The sequence below is a fragment of the Poecilia formosa genome, unplaced genomic scaffold (genome assembly GCF_000485575.1).
Source record: "Poecilia formosa unplaced genomic scaffold, Poecilia_formosa-5.1.2 Scaffold571, whole genome shotgun sequence".
NCBI lineage: Eukaryota > Metazoa > Chordata > Actinopteri > Cyprinodontiformes > Poeciliidae > Poecilia > Poecilia formosa.
The window spans coordinates 11,564-27,385 of record NW_006800510.1 but is presented as its reverse complement, the minus strand read 5'-3'; the positions used below and the strand labels follow the sequence as shown (position 1 = coordinate 27,385).

Sequence of the window (15,822 nt, the reverse complement as noted above, 5' to 3'; positions counted from 1 at the left end):
CGCAAGGAGAACCATTAGGAGACTGTTTCCAGGAGGAATAACTAACTTTTCCAGGTTTATTTCACCCTTCTGGACCCCATACAATCCGGAAAACTTGTTCGGTTTTCAAAGGCGAACATAAAATGTTACCTTTTCGCTCGACGGCAGCTCTGAAGGAGTTGCTCCAGAGCCAACTGAAGTGGCCGGTCAGAGCCGCTATGATAGCTCCGCCCGCGGCCGCGGCTGCCCTCAGCTTCGCCTGTCCGCTCAGCGGCTGGAGAGCCCCGCAACCCGGCAGGAAGGCCGGCTTCAGGGGCTTCTGCACTCCGGCGAAGGGCCACAGCGAAGCCAGCACTGACACCTCCGCAGATAAGTGAGTAATCCGGGTTATCGTTTGAACCTCTTAAACCCCTCAGTTAAATTATTTTTAAAAAATATATTTTAAAGTATCGATAAATGTGACAAGATTCTGATCAGGCAAGATAAAAACAACCTAAAGCGAAAATATACAGACTTGTCCGAAAATGGGAGCATGTGATGTGCGACGAGCCATGAATCGTGACCAGCAGCTTCTGCATCATCATCAAAATGTTTAGCTTCATCCCGGAGGAAACTCGGTTAGACATCAACCTGAGAGCAGCTGGTCAAACAATAACAACACAAACAACCAACTCAATGACTGGTGAAGGTCAGGCATGACTGCGTCCGGGTCCAACCAGCAGCCCTGTTACTACAGCTGCATCTACTCGTTGTATCACCGACAAGTTCATTCATTTCAATACTGCAATCGCAAATGGAGAGTTATAAATAATCTAGATTCATTTGTACACTGGTTGTTATATTTATATGAGCTTGGTTTAGGCTCCTTCTACCCAGATTGCATTTTCTGTATGTGGTTCTGCTCCTTTAGATGCTCGAAAATGTTCTGGTAGATCCTGGTCCGCTCCACTCTTCCTCCAGACCCATTTCCAAATGAAATGCACTGAGCAGCTGTCTGGTTCTGGTAGAATAGTTGATGTCTCTGATTCAAGACTCAATCTGTCTGAGACTCTTGAATCTCTGAGGTGTTGTAAATCTCTAATCCATGCATTCTTAAAAAGTCCTAAAAACACTAATATACATTTAAGGCCTTAATTTAAATTTTAGAGTGTAAGTTAACCTTAAATACGTTAATCACAGGTTTTAAATTTTGTTGTATGACTTTTTAATCTTGTATATTATATATTATGGCTTCACAAAGTTGGTCAAACATGTAAAAACAACTTTAATTTGCTCAGTCAGTGTAATTAGCAGTATTACAGACAATGTACAATAAATAAAGAGGAAACTGAAACTGATACAAATAAGATAAAATGAACTGCATCAAACCTTTTGAATGGTTCAGAAAGTGCAATTAGGATTTCTAAATATATCGATAAAGTTATGAATATCTGCATGCACCATTAATGTAATATTAATGGTGCAATCACTATTTCCTGTGCACGTTTTCCTTCCACACATTTTTCCATCAACATGATTGGATACAGCAGCTCCCCCTGCATGCGTGAAACGTCCAGGCTGCAGATTAGAGATTAGCTCTGAGGATGAAGGTCGTTGTCTGACGGCGTCAGGCTTTTACTGTATGAAAGGAGTCCAGCTGTGTCTCTTCAAAATGGGAAAGAGAGGGGAACACTCTGCCCCCAACAGGCTGATATCTGCAGTGGTAATCTGTGGAAGGAGAGCAGCTGGTCGTCCATGTTGTGTTTCTGCAGATGAACGATGTGTTAATGTGTCGCACTAATTCACTCTTCTTCCTCTGCACATCTCTCTCTCCATGTTGTTGGTCTGCTTGCTTTGCATTTGTAAGTATGTTTCTATTTTATTTCCTCTAAGTTTTGCTCTCCCACTCTGTGGTGGTTCTGTTCTGCAGTAGATAGACGTTCTGCTCCTGAAAGCTGCTTTTACCTTGAAAATAGCTCACTTCCCCCAGTGGCTCCGCTTCAACCCCCCTCCCACTCACCCACTATGACCTGCAGGCTTCACTAATGAGGTCAGAGGTCAGCCAGCAGGCTGCCAGCATCTCCAGGTTTCCAGTTTCCTCACTTAATTGAGACATTTTCTTTATTTTCTGTCTTAAACAAACAGAAATTGTCCCTGTTTTTATCAAAAATGAGAAATTTTGTTGGAGGGGAAACAACTCCTGCTGAAATAAATCTGAAAAGTGTGGCGCGCATTTGTATTCAGCCTCTGACTCTGCAGGTGTCAGTCAGACTGGATGGACAGCATCTGTTAACATCAACCACAAATTTTCAGTTGTATTTAGCTCTGGGCTTTGACTAGGCCATACTGTATAGTTAGTTCTGATTTGTTCTTTTTTTAGAAGGAACTGTTATTCTTATGTTTTGTTTTTTGGATTCTCTGTAGCTGGAAATATTTTTGCTCTTAACTTTTCACTTTTGTACAGCTATGATATGTAACCATGGTAACAATTAATTTTTTAAAATAAAAAGTTCCAGTAATATCTGAGCTACGACTCCTAATCTGTTTCTGTTCTAACTTTACATCCAGATTTAAAGAAGAGCAGCTAAAGCAAATGAAACAGTCTTCAGTCAGAGGCCTCTTCAGATTTGTTTTGAGATTGACTGCTATATTCACATAGATCTTGATGATCAATAATTTCATAATTATAATATTCAGCCTTTGTTACGTCCTGATTTATAGCATCTGGCTTCTTCTGGTGCAGAATTATGATGCATGTTTCACATTAGTGATGTAAAAGTTGAATGAAATGAACGTTCAGAATGCTGACGATTGAAAACAGAAATGATTTAGTTCTACATATGGAAATGACAGATCTGATTTTATTTTGGGGTGAATAAATCTGAATTGCTGTGAAAAAATGGATATAGGTCGCACATTAGATTCCTTTGGCTATAAATAAAATATTCTGCAGAACTACAGGAGGTGTCTCAAAATGACAGGTCTTTGAGACGCCTCCTGTCTCCTAGTGGAAGGCGGCTCAGGAATGAAAACAAATGTAGACAGAAAATCAGGACTGGTTTTCCTTCCACTAACTCTTCCCAGTAGAATCAGTCCCACTTTGGGTTTGGACTTGAGACAAACTGGAAACATGATGCTGAAGCCGTGGCTATCTGCCTCCCCTAACATGCAGGTCATAGCTCCCATGATGCCTTGCAGGGCACGGTGAGGCCGGACTAAATCCTCTTTGCAATGAATCATAGCAGAGATCCTGCTGTCGCCACGGTAACGTTCCTCCCTGGGGGGTCTGGTGTGGGGCGGGAACATCAGCCAGCAGATGGAGAAAACTGCTGGAAGTTTCTGCCGCTAACAGCTAGCTGCTAACACGTAGCATCCTCCACTGTAGTTGCGTTTCCATTAACTATAGAATTGTGAAATTGTGGGAGTTTACATCTGGGTCTGCCATGATTTTTAATGACTTGTAGCATCAACAAGCTTATTCACATGTGATTTTAATCATTTAATGGAAACACCATAATTGTGAAATCATGTTTTTTCAACATTAGCAGAATATAAACTGAGATTTGCTCACATTTGTAATGGAAACGCAGCTGGTGAAACGTCCCAGTGTGATGAAGACTCCTCCAGGTCTTCATCACTGCAGCTTGTTCTGGCTGGTGCTGCAGCACCCAGACACCAGCGGACCTTGGGGGCCTGGCGGTGGCAGCATCATGCCTCCACCCCCCTCATGTTGCTGCCTGTCTGTGTTTCCTGCAGGAGAAGGAAGGCGGGCATCCTGCCCAGCCTGGAGGATCTGCTGTTCTACACCATCGCAGAGGGACAGGAGAAGATCCCGGCTCACAAGTTCACCACCGTGAGTCTCCAGAGGACGCAGACGGAGACGCCGTCCGCCTCACTGCTCTGATCATTCATGTCTCTCTGTTCAGGCTCTGAAATCCACTGGGCTTCGGACCGGAGACCCTCGGCTCAAAGAGTGCATGGAGATGCTGAAGGTCACCTTGAAGACGACCTCAGACGGAGCGCTGGACCGACACCTCTTCAAGAAGTACGCTTTCCTTCTTTATCTACCTTTTGGTTTTAAAAACAATTTATTCTCCTTTTCTAATTTGGTTTTAGTGTATTTTTATTTAAGAAGTTCCTTCTTTCTATTTTATAAAGTTTGCTATCAAAAGTATTTTTATTTTACTTTATAAAAATAATTTGTAGTCTTAAAAAGCCAGTGGTTTTGCCAGAATTTGTGTTTCATTTTATTTTAGAAGAAACGGATGCTTTTTAAAAAATATTGTTTTATTTAAATGTTATTTTCTTTTTAAAGAAAACCTTTTAAAATTAAATCATGCTTTTTGTAAGAAAACACTTTATATTCAGTTTTTTTCCATCTTGTATATTTTTTGTTTACATCTCAGTAATTAGTGACAAAAGAAAAGAAAATATTCAAATTTTATTTTCTATTCCAAGTCATACATGGACCCATTTATTTAATCATTTATTTAGTTATTTATTTAGTCATTCATACATTCCTGTCTGGTCTGTTTGCGTTTTTCCTGTCTCGGCTGCAGCCTGGGTTACTGAAGCTCCAGCCTCAGTTTCCTGCTTTATTTCTCTGCTGCATTGTTTTGGTGCCAGCATGAATCTTTCATCTTTGTCCACCTAAAAATACTAACTGCAGCCTGGAGTCCTCCAATCGTCCCTGCAGCTGAAAAAAGGTCACTGGATCTGCTGCATTATTCAGCAGATACTCTGTTTGCACGCCAGCTGCAGCTTCTGGATGCAGCGAAGAAGAAGAAGAGCAATGAGAGGAGAAACTGGATCTGTATAAACATTGGGACAGCAGGACCTCTCCTGCAGGAGGAGAGCCAGCTGGGAGGCGGCAGCATGGTGAGCCGGGACATATGACGACTCAGCAGGGAGCAGACCTGAGAGCCGGCTGCTGCTGGCCGCCGTCCATCACTTCCTGCTCCGCCGGCTTATTTCTAGAGCCCAGCTTGTCAGAGACTCGGAGCGGAGCACGTGAGCTGCTGGTGTTTGTTTCTGCAGGGATTAGGCAGCATTCTCTCTGCCAGCTGAAGAGAGAGGTGCTGTAATCACCGCATGAGAAGGATCAGCAGGAAGGAGGAGGAGTGAGAGAAATGTGTCAGGCTGAGCTGCATGGAGCGTCACATCACCAAACAGCAACACTTAACTTCTCTATTGTTTTAGAAGGAGCATAAAAACAAATGGTGGCTTCTGTGAAGAACCCGGTCAAAGTCTGATGATTAATCAATTAATAATTGTCTGAGGGTTTGAACTTCACTCGGGTCAGGGTGAGCTACATGCTGACAGAATCACCATCCAGAAACATTTGTACAATTTCTACTTTTTTAAAATTAGACAAACAACATGTTTATTTTCTTTATGAAACCTGAACGAACGTCACTTTCGTCATGTTCCAGTTGGATCCATTTCTAATGCTTTTCTGGCATCAGGTGTGTCCAGAGCAACATCGTCCTGCTGACTCAGGCCTTCAGGAAGAAGTTTGTCATCCCAGACTTCCAGTCCTTCTCCACCCACATCAATGACATCTATGACAACGGCAAAAAGCTATCAGGAGGGCAGGTATGCTAACAGGAAACGCATCATCATGCCTCTGATGTTTTACATAAAGCCACTACGCTGGTCTCCTCCTGCAGGTGGCGGACTACATTCCCCAGCTGGCTCGCTTCAGTCCCGACCTTTGGGGCGTCGCGCTGTGCACCGTCGACGGACAACGGTACCGTTCAGGTTTTTAGCTGTGTGTGTAACAGGCAGGTGAGTGTGTGACCTGTCGTCTTCCCAGGCACACAGTTGGAGACACCAAGGTCCCCTTCTGTCTGCAGTCGTGTGTGAAGCCGCTGAAGTACGCCATCGCCGTCCACGACCACGGCACCGAGTACGTGCACCGCTTCATCGGCAAGGAGCCCAGCGGCCTGAGGTTCAACAAGCTGTTCCTGAACGAGGACGGTGAGGACACACACACACACACACAGACACACACATTCAGGTCTACTGTTTCATATGTCAGCGTGTGTCTGTTTGCCAACCCAGGAAGCTGGCTCACATACAGAGGATCCATGTCATTGCTCCGTTACCACGGAGATGTGATCCAGCGGTAATAAGAGGCCGGCTGAAAACACAGCTGGTCTCTCTCTGAATCCAGTCTTTGTTCTCTGAAAGGTTCGCAGAAAGTTTCCTGCTCTGACCCTGGATTGTATTTTATTAATCAATCCATGTGACATTTAGGCGTTTCACAAGAGCCTCAACTTCTGATTGGACGAACAAAATCAAGCACAACACGATTGGATGAGCAGATCATCACAGGGCCCCACCTGATTGGATGAAATTAACATCTGTCATTCAGCTTCCTTCTCTGGCATCAGACTGACTTAGTTATTTAGTTTTTCTGATAAATCACATAGATGTAATAACGGAGGCCAGTTGTGTTAGCGATCCAACATTAGCGGCGTTCTCCTCCCATGTCTGGTTGACTTTCAAAATAAGAGCATCAACATAAATCACACTGTTTTAATAATTAACGTCAGAGATTATTCTGAGATGTTTATAAGTATGGGAAGCTATATGTTGCCTAATCCCGTCTCTATTAATCAGTTAAAAGAGCGAAATAATAAGTAGGTAGAAAACAGTTAAATATTACATTAATGTTACTTTAGCTATTGCTTCATTGCGTTTCCAGTGGATTTCTGCAGCTGTTTCTAAACCTCCTCCAGCTCCACCAGATGTTGTGTCAGTCAGAAATGTTCAGTTTCCTCCCTCACCCTGCAGATGTTGACTCGTTAAGCTGCCTTGTTTCCACCTGCAGCACTGAAATGTTGCTAACGCCTCCCTGCAGATAAACCCCACAACCCCATGGTGAATGCCGGCGCCATCGTCTGCACCTCCCTCATCAAGGTAAGCCCCGGCGTTTCTGACCGACCCCTGACTTCCTCTGCAGTCAGATGGAAATGATCCGCAGATTATTATTTTCCAGCCAGATTAAGGTTCTGGAGAATCATGCTAAAAGGGGATTAGCAGAGGGCGGCAGCAGAGACGGAGCTGCTCTGGGTTCTGCTAACCTGAACGCTTCGTTCTCACTCAGGGATTTGCTCTCTGTCCCCGCCTGGAGAACACAAGAGCGCCACCTGTTGATCCTAGTCGTATTTAAATCACCAGGAGCCCCAGAGAGCCGTTTCATTACAGGAAGTGACTCCTCCACTTCCTGCGTAATTCCTCAGTGGTTCAGAGAACTTCAGGGATGAAGGCAGCGGCTAAAGCAAACGAGGTGGATTAGCGGTGCTGATCCCCTGCAGGTCCATCACTGTGGTAACACCTCCGTTTTTCTCCTCAGCTGCTCTGTCCTCATCACTTACTCCAGTAACCATGGAGACGCAGAGCTGAGTCAAGGCTAACATCACAGTTGGAGTAGACGAGTTTCCCCTTCTAACCTGAACTGATCACACTGAATGACCTTTGACCCTGTAGTGTCTCTAGCTGATGTCTGTTGACGTCCGCCTGCTTCCTGCCGGCTGGTTCTGACCGGGTTCTCTGTGTTTCAGCAAGGAGCCAGCAACGCCGAGAAGTTCGACTACGTGAGTATGAGTCGCTTCTGTTCATCCCCACATTTTATTTCTTTCTTCCCATCCCTCCTTCTGCTTCCTTCCTTCCTTTCTTTCTTTCATTTCTACCTTCTTTTCTTTCTACCTCAACCCCACATTTCACACTTCCTTCCTTCCTTCTCACCTGTCCTCCTCCTTCTCTGCAGGTGATGAACTTCATGAACAAGCTGGCAGGAAACGAGTACGTTGGCTTCAGCAACGCCACGTGAGTTCCTCAGCAGAACCTTCTGGTCTCAGGTCGGTTCACTGCCGGCGTTAATCGACCCGCCTGGTTCTGTTTGTGACCCAGTTTCCAGTCGGAGCGCGAGTCCGGAGACAGGAACTTCGCCATTGGCTACTACCTGAAGGAGAAGAAGGTGAGGGTGGCTGGTTTGTAGGGAGTGTTGTTGTCCTGATCTGGTTCTGACCCAGTTCTCCTCCACAGTGTTTCCCTGAAGGAACCGACATGACCTCCATCCTGGACTTCTACTTCCAGGTGAGTCCCTGGTTCTGGTTGGGCCCGGTGGGAGCCGGAGCTGCTCCCTGACCCGGCTGCTCTCTGCAGCTCTGCTCCATCGAGGTGACCTGCGAGAGCGCCAGCGTCATGGCCGCCACGCTCGCCAACGGCGGCTTCTGTCCAATCACGGGTGAGCGCGTGCTGAGCCCAGAGGCGGTTCGCAACACGCTGAGCCTGATGCACTCCTGCGGCATGTATGACTTCTCCGGCCAGTTCGCCTTCCACGTCAGTATCGATCGCGAAGTTTTACCTGGTTTCCATGGAGATGGGAGCTCATTGTCATTCTGCTCCAGGTGGGACTGCCGGCGAAATCTGGCGTCGCCGGCGGGATTCTGCTGGTGGTTCCCAACGTGATGGGCATCATGTGCTGGTCTCCGCCACTGGACAAACTGGGAAACAGCGTGAGAGGGATCCAGTTCTGCACGGTAACTCGGTTCTGTTCGGGTTCTGGTAGTCTGGTAGACTCGGTTCGATTGGGCACCCAAAGAAAAACATGGAAATTATTGACCTCATTTGATTGCTTTTAGTTAATCAAAATATCTGAGATTTTTAACTTTTGAAAGAAACTTGAACATTTCTTGAGATTAATCTCAAAATTTCTGAGTTCACTTCAACCGAACAGACCGACGTTTACAGGCGGACCAGAGTTCACTTCTTTGGTCCGATTCCATATTCAAACCTCCCCAAACGAACCAACTAAACGTTCCACCCAAACTACTGTTCTAGTTAGCTTTCATGCTAGGCTAGGTGAGCAGAACCTGCTGGATCCTGAAACCGGGTCGCTCTTCTTGCTGCAGGATCTGGTTTCTCTCTGCAACTTTCACAACTATGACAACCTGAGGCACTTCGCCAAGAAGCTGGACCCTCGCAGGGAGGGAGGAGACCAGAGGGTGGGTCAGCTGCAGCTGCTGCTGCAGAAACACTAAACACTACCAAGTATTTCAGTTTATAGGACACTGCAAATAAAACACAAGTAGCTTTTCTGTAAAATTTAGGAGCTGATTTTCCTCTGCAGCGCCTCCTGCTGGCAGACAGCAGATGATGAAGGTCTCCCTCCTCTTCCTCGTCTCTGCAGGTGAAGTCGGTGATTAACCTTCTCTTCGCCGCCTACACCGGAGACGTGTCGGCCCTGCGCCGCTTCGCTTTGTCCTCCATGGACATGGAGCAGAGGGACTACGACTCCCGGACGGCGCTGCACGTGGCGGCGGCTGAAGGTCAGGCCCAGACAGGAAGTGGAAGCGGCTGCTTCCTGCTGCTGTGTGTGTGTGTGTGTGTTGTGGAGGCTGAGGTTCTGCTGGTGTGTTCCAGGTCATGCTGAGGTGGTTCGCTTCCTGCTGGAGGCCTGTAAAGTCAACCCGGTCCCCAAGGACAGGTAGGAGCGTCTCCAGGGACGCAGAGACACTTAGGACCAGTTCATACCTCACCATGTTTATTTCCTGTCTGCTTACATCATTCCTCCTTTCCTTTGACATTTATTTTTCCTGTCACCATATTTCCTTCTTAATTTCTTTCTCCCCTTCTTCTTCACTTCCTTTTTCCTCTCCTTACTTTGGTCTTCTTTCTTCCTTCCTTCTTATTTCTTATCATTTTGTTAATTTTTAGCCCCAAACTTTAATTCGTTCTGAAAGCATTCCAGCGCCATTTCCGTGGTGACGGTGTTTTGTGTGCAGGTGGGGCAACACGCCGATGGACGAGGCGGTGCACTTCGGCCATCACGACGTGGTGACCATCCTCAGAGACTACCACACCCAGTACAGCCCTCAGGACGCCGCTGCCACCGCCGCCGCTGACTCGCAGAGCGCCGAGAAGAACCTGGATGGCCTGCTGTGACTTCCTGAAGGCTCCTTCACTATAAAAGCTCCTCATCATGTCTGTTATCTGTTCTCCCAGTAAAATAATCGGTTTTTATTCCCTCCTCTGGGTCCAACCATGAATCAAACGTGCCGGTGCTTTTATTCTGGAAACAGGAAGTGGATTAGGCGTTCATCGTGTGACCCTGACACGGTTTTGTGTTCTGTATATAAGACGTGTAAATATGTTCAGGTGTTAAACCGTTGTCTCTGCTTTCCTGTAAAACTTCAATTATTTCCTCTTTTATTTCTCTCTACCGTTTGAACATAAAGGCGTTTGTACATATGAGAAGAGACACTGCCAGACTGAATGGACCGGTTCTGACCGAGCCGCAGTCAGGAGGCACGAATATTCAGGTGACAGGAAGTGTTACCGACTGCAACGACCTTCACCAGAACCAGTAAGACTTGCTGGGTAAAGTTCTGGCCCAAGATTTGGCTGAATCCTGAATATTCTCCCTGCTGATGCCATGTGTGAGGTGTGTGTGTGTGCGTGTGTTCGTTCCACTCAGGACGCCGAGACGCTTTCCGATGCAGAGAGCAAGAGTCCGGTTCTGTTTTTGTGCTGAAAGTTTGAAATAATCATGTTTTTTTGTTTTTGTTGTTTTTTTTCTCCCAAATCCAAACTTTAAAACAAAAGGAGGATAATTTCAGAAGTCGGGTCAGAACCGGCCAGTAGTCGGGTCGTTGGTGACGGAGGAAGCACAAAGCGGTGGCGGCGGTGCGGTCCGAGCTGCAGCTCTTTGGATCATGTGACGTTTTGTTTGTCGGTGCAGCTTTCTGAATGTAACGTGTTTGTTCTGGTTCTTCTTCATGTGTATTTATGCCGCTGCGCCACCAGCAGATATTTATTCACATCCAAATAAAAAACTTAACTATAAAAAAACAATCTGCATGTCTGTTTAAATATTAATCATTTTGTTGGAAATTCAGGAATTAAGACCCTAGACTGTTTATTTTATTTTTTATGTTTTCAATTTTATTCATTTTTATTTATTTTTTACAAAATTTAAAATCTAATTAGAGTGGGTTGTGTTTTAAGTAAACCTTATTTTATTTTTTTTTCTCTCCATTTCCAACCAGGTGAGGCTAAATTTCAAGTTAACATTTTTTACTTTTGTATGTCATGAATTTGCAGAAAAATGAAAGTTGAACTTCTTCATTTGCAACAGAAACTAAACTAAAATACTTGGTAACATTTTGTTATTTTGCAGAGTTCAAACTAAACACTGGATGGAAAATAAATATTTTCATTTTGTGTTTCAATAATCTTAAAAGTTCTCACCATGTGAGGATGAATAAAGAGTAAAAAGTTTCCAAGTGTAGTACAAAAAGCGGATCTGCAGATGAAGTGAAATGTGGAGTAAATGGTTCCACATCTCCTCTGTTGTTCTGAACATGCTGAGCAGTAAAATGTTGAATTCTGCTTTTTCTGCTAAGACACAGCAGCTCAGTTTGGACCTGTGGCTTCTGGATCCTGAACTTTGACCTTTTTCTCCTGGATTTGAGGTGATTCTGAAGCTATGCCTTCAGTTGTCATTGTCAACACCCCTTTTTCACCAAAATCCTCTGAAATAGAAGACAAATATATAAAAAAAAAGACTTGTGGTGGAGAGAGTGGGAATACAGGCTGCTTATCCAAAGGTTGTTGGTTTGAGTGCAGCAGGGATCTTTCTGTGTTTTGATTAAAATTGATCCAGTTCAGGACTCGAGCCTGTGGACTCTCAATCCACTTATTCCTCTGAACTACTGCTCAATACAAAAAAGAAAAATGTTTTCAGTGTAAATGTACCTTTTAAAAACTGCCAAACATAAGGAGTATGGACAGGAATGCTTCTAGTTACAATGTTTCCTACCACACTGGATGCTCTCCTGCCAAACCCCTGCTCTTTATTTAATTAGGGGTGGTCCCAAATTTACATATTCAGTAGGCCTGAATTAATTACATAGTATCAGGTTTCTTTTTCTACAACAAAACCCTGTTCCCAGGGTCGACATGTTACAGATTTCAAAACACAGTTCTCAGTTCCTGTCTGCCTCCTTTAAGGCAGCAATAAAACTCACAGAAACAACATGGGCTTTCACACAGCTTTTTTACTTATCGTTTGATGACAACCTCACTTCTCATCAAACGAGTCTTCTGTCTTCTGCATGCAATGACCCAAGCACAGTTCTTTGTCTCTCTGGGTCATAAGCTTTGATCTTTGAGCTCTGACCTCCTGGTGCTCTTTGGCCGCAGCAGATGGTTCTTCTGCTTCCCTCTCATGGCCATAAATACCTGAATACATTCTTGTAACATTTGCTCCACAACACAAAAAAATTTAAATTCTAAACAGTCTACATCCTCCAAATATAAGAAAACAGATAAATGAATGTGATAAAAATATACATAATTTTCCTGACACTGGTTAAACTGGTTTCTGTGATGGAAGCTGAAGTTTCTCTGCAGTTTCCAGTAAAGCATCTTTTTATCTGTGGAGCTTTGAGGAACATTTTCCTGTCAGCAGAAGAAGAAGCAGCAGAGAAAAGAGGTTTGAAATGTCTTTATGATTCAAAGCTGAACTGAAAATGATTCCCATGTTTCCATCTCAGACCATTTCTGGTTCCAGGATGAAAATGAATCAGAGAGAAAAAAGATCAACTTTCCAGTTGAATCCAGTTCAGATCCAAACTCCATGAAGCCTCTAAATGGAGCCCAGTTTGAATCGGATCTTTATTGATCCAAAGAGACAAACAATATCAGACACTAAATGAGAGACATGAGAAAATAAACAGGAGGAAAATCTTGGAGGTCAGAGGTCATCATCAGGATCCAGTCAGAGTCTCTTTAGACTCAAACTGCTGCAGCTTCAACCTCTGAGGATCAGCAGGACACAGAGACCGTTCTCTACTTTACAGAGTTCAGAACCTGCAGAGAGAAGAAGGATGGAGACATCAGATCAGTGAGTGTTTCCAGCCTCTCCAGCAGCAGTCAGTGACGCAGCACATCCACTAGATCAGGCATGTCCAAAGTCCGGCCCGGGGGCCAAATGCGGCCCGTGGTCAAATTTCATCCGGCCCGCAGCCTCTGTCATAAAATCAATAACGTTTGGCCCGCACGTAGAATTAATATATCGGGCAGCAGTAACGTTACCTGCATAGGGCGGAGCTTACACACTAAGTGCTGTTCCTCATTTTCCCACTAGAGGGCAGCAGCCCGTGTGACTCAGACCATTTGCAGCTGGAGCTCATTGAGCTGCAGAGTGACGCAGAGAGCCGCCAGCAGGTCGGCACCAGCAGTTTTCTCTCGCGAACTCTTACCGACAGGTTTCGAGAGATTCGAGCATTTGGAAAGAAAATGCTAATCTTGTTTGGGTCGACGTATTTGTGTGAGAAGACACACAAATACGTCGTGTGTGTCTTCTCGGTTATGAACTTGAATAAGAGCCGTGTGAGGACACGGCTAACGGACTCTCACTTACGAGACATCTCGTGCATCAATATCCAGCCCCGGCTCCAGACGAGTTTAACAGGGGGGACATGGACTTATTTTGGGGGGGCAAAATGAATTTACGTAGCTTAACATGGACAACACCAGTAGCCTACAAGCTACTTGTTAACAAGCTTTAGTATTGTTATTAGCTAGTCATCCTTTAGCTAACATTACCTGCATCCAACAGCTTTACTCAACTCAGCCGGTTAGTTTGGGGGAAAATCTGTGAAAAGTTCTTTGCGATTTGCTGGTTTGCTGCCATGATTCTAACAAACCTGCGTAGCTCCGCCCAGCAGTAGAAGGTCTCCTTCACTGCCGCACAAGTGTAAACCCAGCGCGAGCGTCTCAGCGTTCATGTTGCGTTTGAAGGCGGCTCGGAAAAACAGGTTACGACTTAACTGATTAAACTGTTTTAACTGCTGAAAAAGGTGACAGAGGACACGGATATGGGAAGTGTGGAAGCTACTATTGCAGGGGTGGCCAAGTCCAGTCCTCGAGAGCCACCATCCTGCAAGTTTTAGAAGTATCCTTACTCCAACAGACCGGGATCAGCTCTGCAGAGGCCTGATAATAAGCCATTCATTTGATTCAGGTGTGTTGAAGCAGGGATGCATCTGAAACTTGCAGGATGGTGGCTCTCGAGGACTGGACTTGGCCACCCCTGTACTATTGTATCAAATTGATATAAGAATAACAAACTGTTGGCCATTCTAAGGTAAAAACAAAAAACAGCTTCCAGTCCAGGGGGGGCACTGCTAACTCTGGGTCCCCCGATGCCCGCCCATGCCACCGGGCCTGCCAGTACCACTGCCTTTGAGCCAGACTTGGCCTATGTGCTGCAGTCCAGATCTGAGTATCTCCCATCACTTTAATGCAGACAAGTCATTTGTCATTTACAATAAGTCTCTGAATAAATTTTGTTTTTTAAAGATCAAAATCAGTCAAAAATTCAGACAAGTTTTCAGTTTTCACTCCAGAATAATAAACTTTTAAAAATCTAATTAACATTTATAGTTACTAATATGTCATATTTCAAATGAGCCCTGCACTTGTTGATATGACTATTACTTGCTCATTTCTCTGTTATTTTATTTAAAAATTCTGTAAATATTGAACTGCCATGGTGAGATATTTTTTTAATGTTTCAAATGTAATTTGCACTCAAGAGTACAATTACTTCTGTTTAACCGTTAGAAAAAAGTTAGTGTTAAAAAAATGAAGTTAAGTGAATATTCAATTACATATTATATGCATGTTTCAAATGAACCACAATACATGCTTAAGATCACTGAAATTAAAATAAAAAAGCAAATGTAAAACATAGAATGGCTTGTTGAAATTTGTTGAAATATATTGCTGTTCTACATAAAGGACGTCCGCCAAGGTCGGCCCCCTTACATCTCTAATACTCCAAATCTGGCCCCCTTTGCAAAAAGTTTGGACACCCCTGCACTAGATGGTTTCCAGGCTGCAGTCAGACTGATCTCAGAGCTGTGACCAAGATGAACCTGATCAGTTGTTTCCTGTTGAACTGAGAGGACAAGCAGATCTGAGATCAGATCTGCTGCTGCCAGAAAATGATTTGATGAATGAGGACCACTGTCTCTAGACATGTTTGACGGCTGGATGCTGGAGTCCAGCTGGACGTCCTGGAGACATGGACACAGCAACAACACTCATCTTCACACCAACACAAACACAGGAACACAGCAAGCTGCTGCTCCTCTGATTGGCTGATTGCTGTCTCTGTGTCCAATCAGGAAGCCTGAACCATTCTCCTCCCACTGAGAAGCTGCAGCTTTACTGGGAACACTGGAGCTTTGCTTTGATGCTAACTGGGTTTAGCTCAATATGCTGACAGCAGCTGGACTCACTACAAACATTTACTTACTTTAAAGTCTCTACAAGATCCTTCAGCTGCTGAACATCTGAATCCTTCAGCTTGTTGTTTCCATCCAGGTTCAGTTCTGTCAGATGGAGGCTGTTGGACTTCAGAGTTGAGGCCAGAAAATCACAGCTGATCTTTGACAACCTGCAGCCAAACAACCTGGATAAAGAATAATAGATGAGCTGAAGCCAACAGGATGCAGGTGAACCAGTCCAACAGAACCAGTTAAAGAGTCTCATGAATATTAAAGCCAACAAGCTGCTGCTTCAATAAAGACCTGCTGACTTCAGAACCAGAACCAGAACCTGGTACTGGATCATGTTTTGTTGGAGGATTTTAGTCAGTAAAATCATTAAAGGTTCTGATCAAAGTGTTGAAGCATCAATCATTGATTATTGATTTGTTCCTATCAGATTCCAGGAATTCACTTTTCTAGACTGGGTTGAATGACCTTTGACCTGTGTTGGATTCACTCCTCCCGTTCCACTAGGGGGCTCTATAGTTGCTTTATATTGGTATGTGTAGAAGAA

General features: G+C 44.5%; 2 protein-coding genes across 5 annotated transcripts in view; one reads left to right on the top strand and one right to left on the bottom strand.

Annotated features, from left to right (window-relative positions):
• Positions 1-10,821, top strand: LOC103129701 (glutaminase kidney isoform, mitochondrial-like). Of its 2 annotated transcripts, none has more exons than XM_007540883.2 (17): positions 1-352; positions 3,721-3,811; positions 3,885-4,003; positions 5,424-5,553; positions 5,628-5,707; positions 5,774-5,937; positions 6,824-6,882; positions 7,527-7,559; positions 7,733-7,791; positions 7,876-7,942; positions 8,011-8,061; positions 8,131-8,307; positions 8,376-8,507; positions 8,880-8,972; positions 9,158-9,296; positions 9,391-9,454; positions 9,753-10,821. In XM_007540883.2, exons 1-17 carry the CDS (start codon positions 123-125, stop codon positions 9,910-9,912), a joined length of 1,848 nt encoding a protein of 615 aa, XP_007540945.1. In that variant the 5' UTR covers positions 1-122; the 3' UTR covers positions 9,913-10,821. The 2 variants fall into 2 exon arrangements, with proteins under 2 accessions (XP_007540945.1, XP_007540944.1); XM_007540882.2 differs by having other exon boundaries at positions 3,715-3,811.
• Positions 10,822-12,581: 1,760 nt separating this feature from the next.
• LOC103129700 (ribonuclease inhibitor-like) overlaps positions 12,582-15,822 on the bottom strand; it is a 14,798-nt gene continuing 11,557 nt past the window's right edge. For 2 of the 3 annotated variants that reach the window (XM_007540881.2, XM_016665333.1), the window contains 2 exons: positions 15,296-15,451; positions 12,582-12,840 (listed from right to left, as the gene is read on the bottom strand). In XM_007540881.2, coding sequence (XP_007540943.1) covers positions 12,834-12,840; positions 15,296-15,451 — 163 coding nt within the window. In that variant the 3' untranslated portion in view covers positions 12,582-12,833. Of the gene's footprint in view, positions 12,841-15,293; positions 15,452-15,822 lie in introns of all 3 variants that reach the window. The other variant, XM_016665332.1, reaches the window with a different exon arrangement.

What these genes read in the sequence shown, in the direction of transcription:
- LOC103129701 (XM_007540882.2), top strand. Translation starts at nt 123, where the DNA reads ATGTTACCTTTTCGCTCGACGGCAGCTCTGAAGGAGTTGCTCCAGAGC. An exon ending in ACTACCTGAAGGAGAAGAAG is followed by an intron (nt 7,943 to 8,010) that starts GTGAGGGTGGCT and finishes TCTCCTCCACAG; the next exon opens with TGTTTCCCTGAAGGAACCGA. An exon ending in GGGAGGGAGGAGACCAGAGG is followed by an intron (nt 8,973 to 9,157) that starts GTGGGTCAGCTG and finishes TCGTCTCTGCAG; the next exon opens with GTGAAGTCGGTGATTAACCT.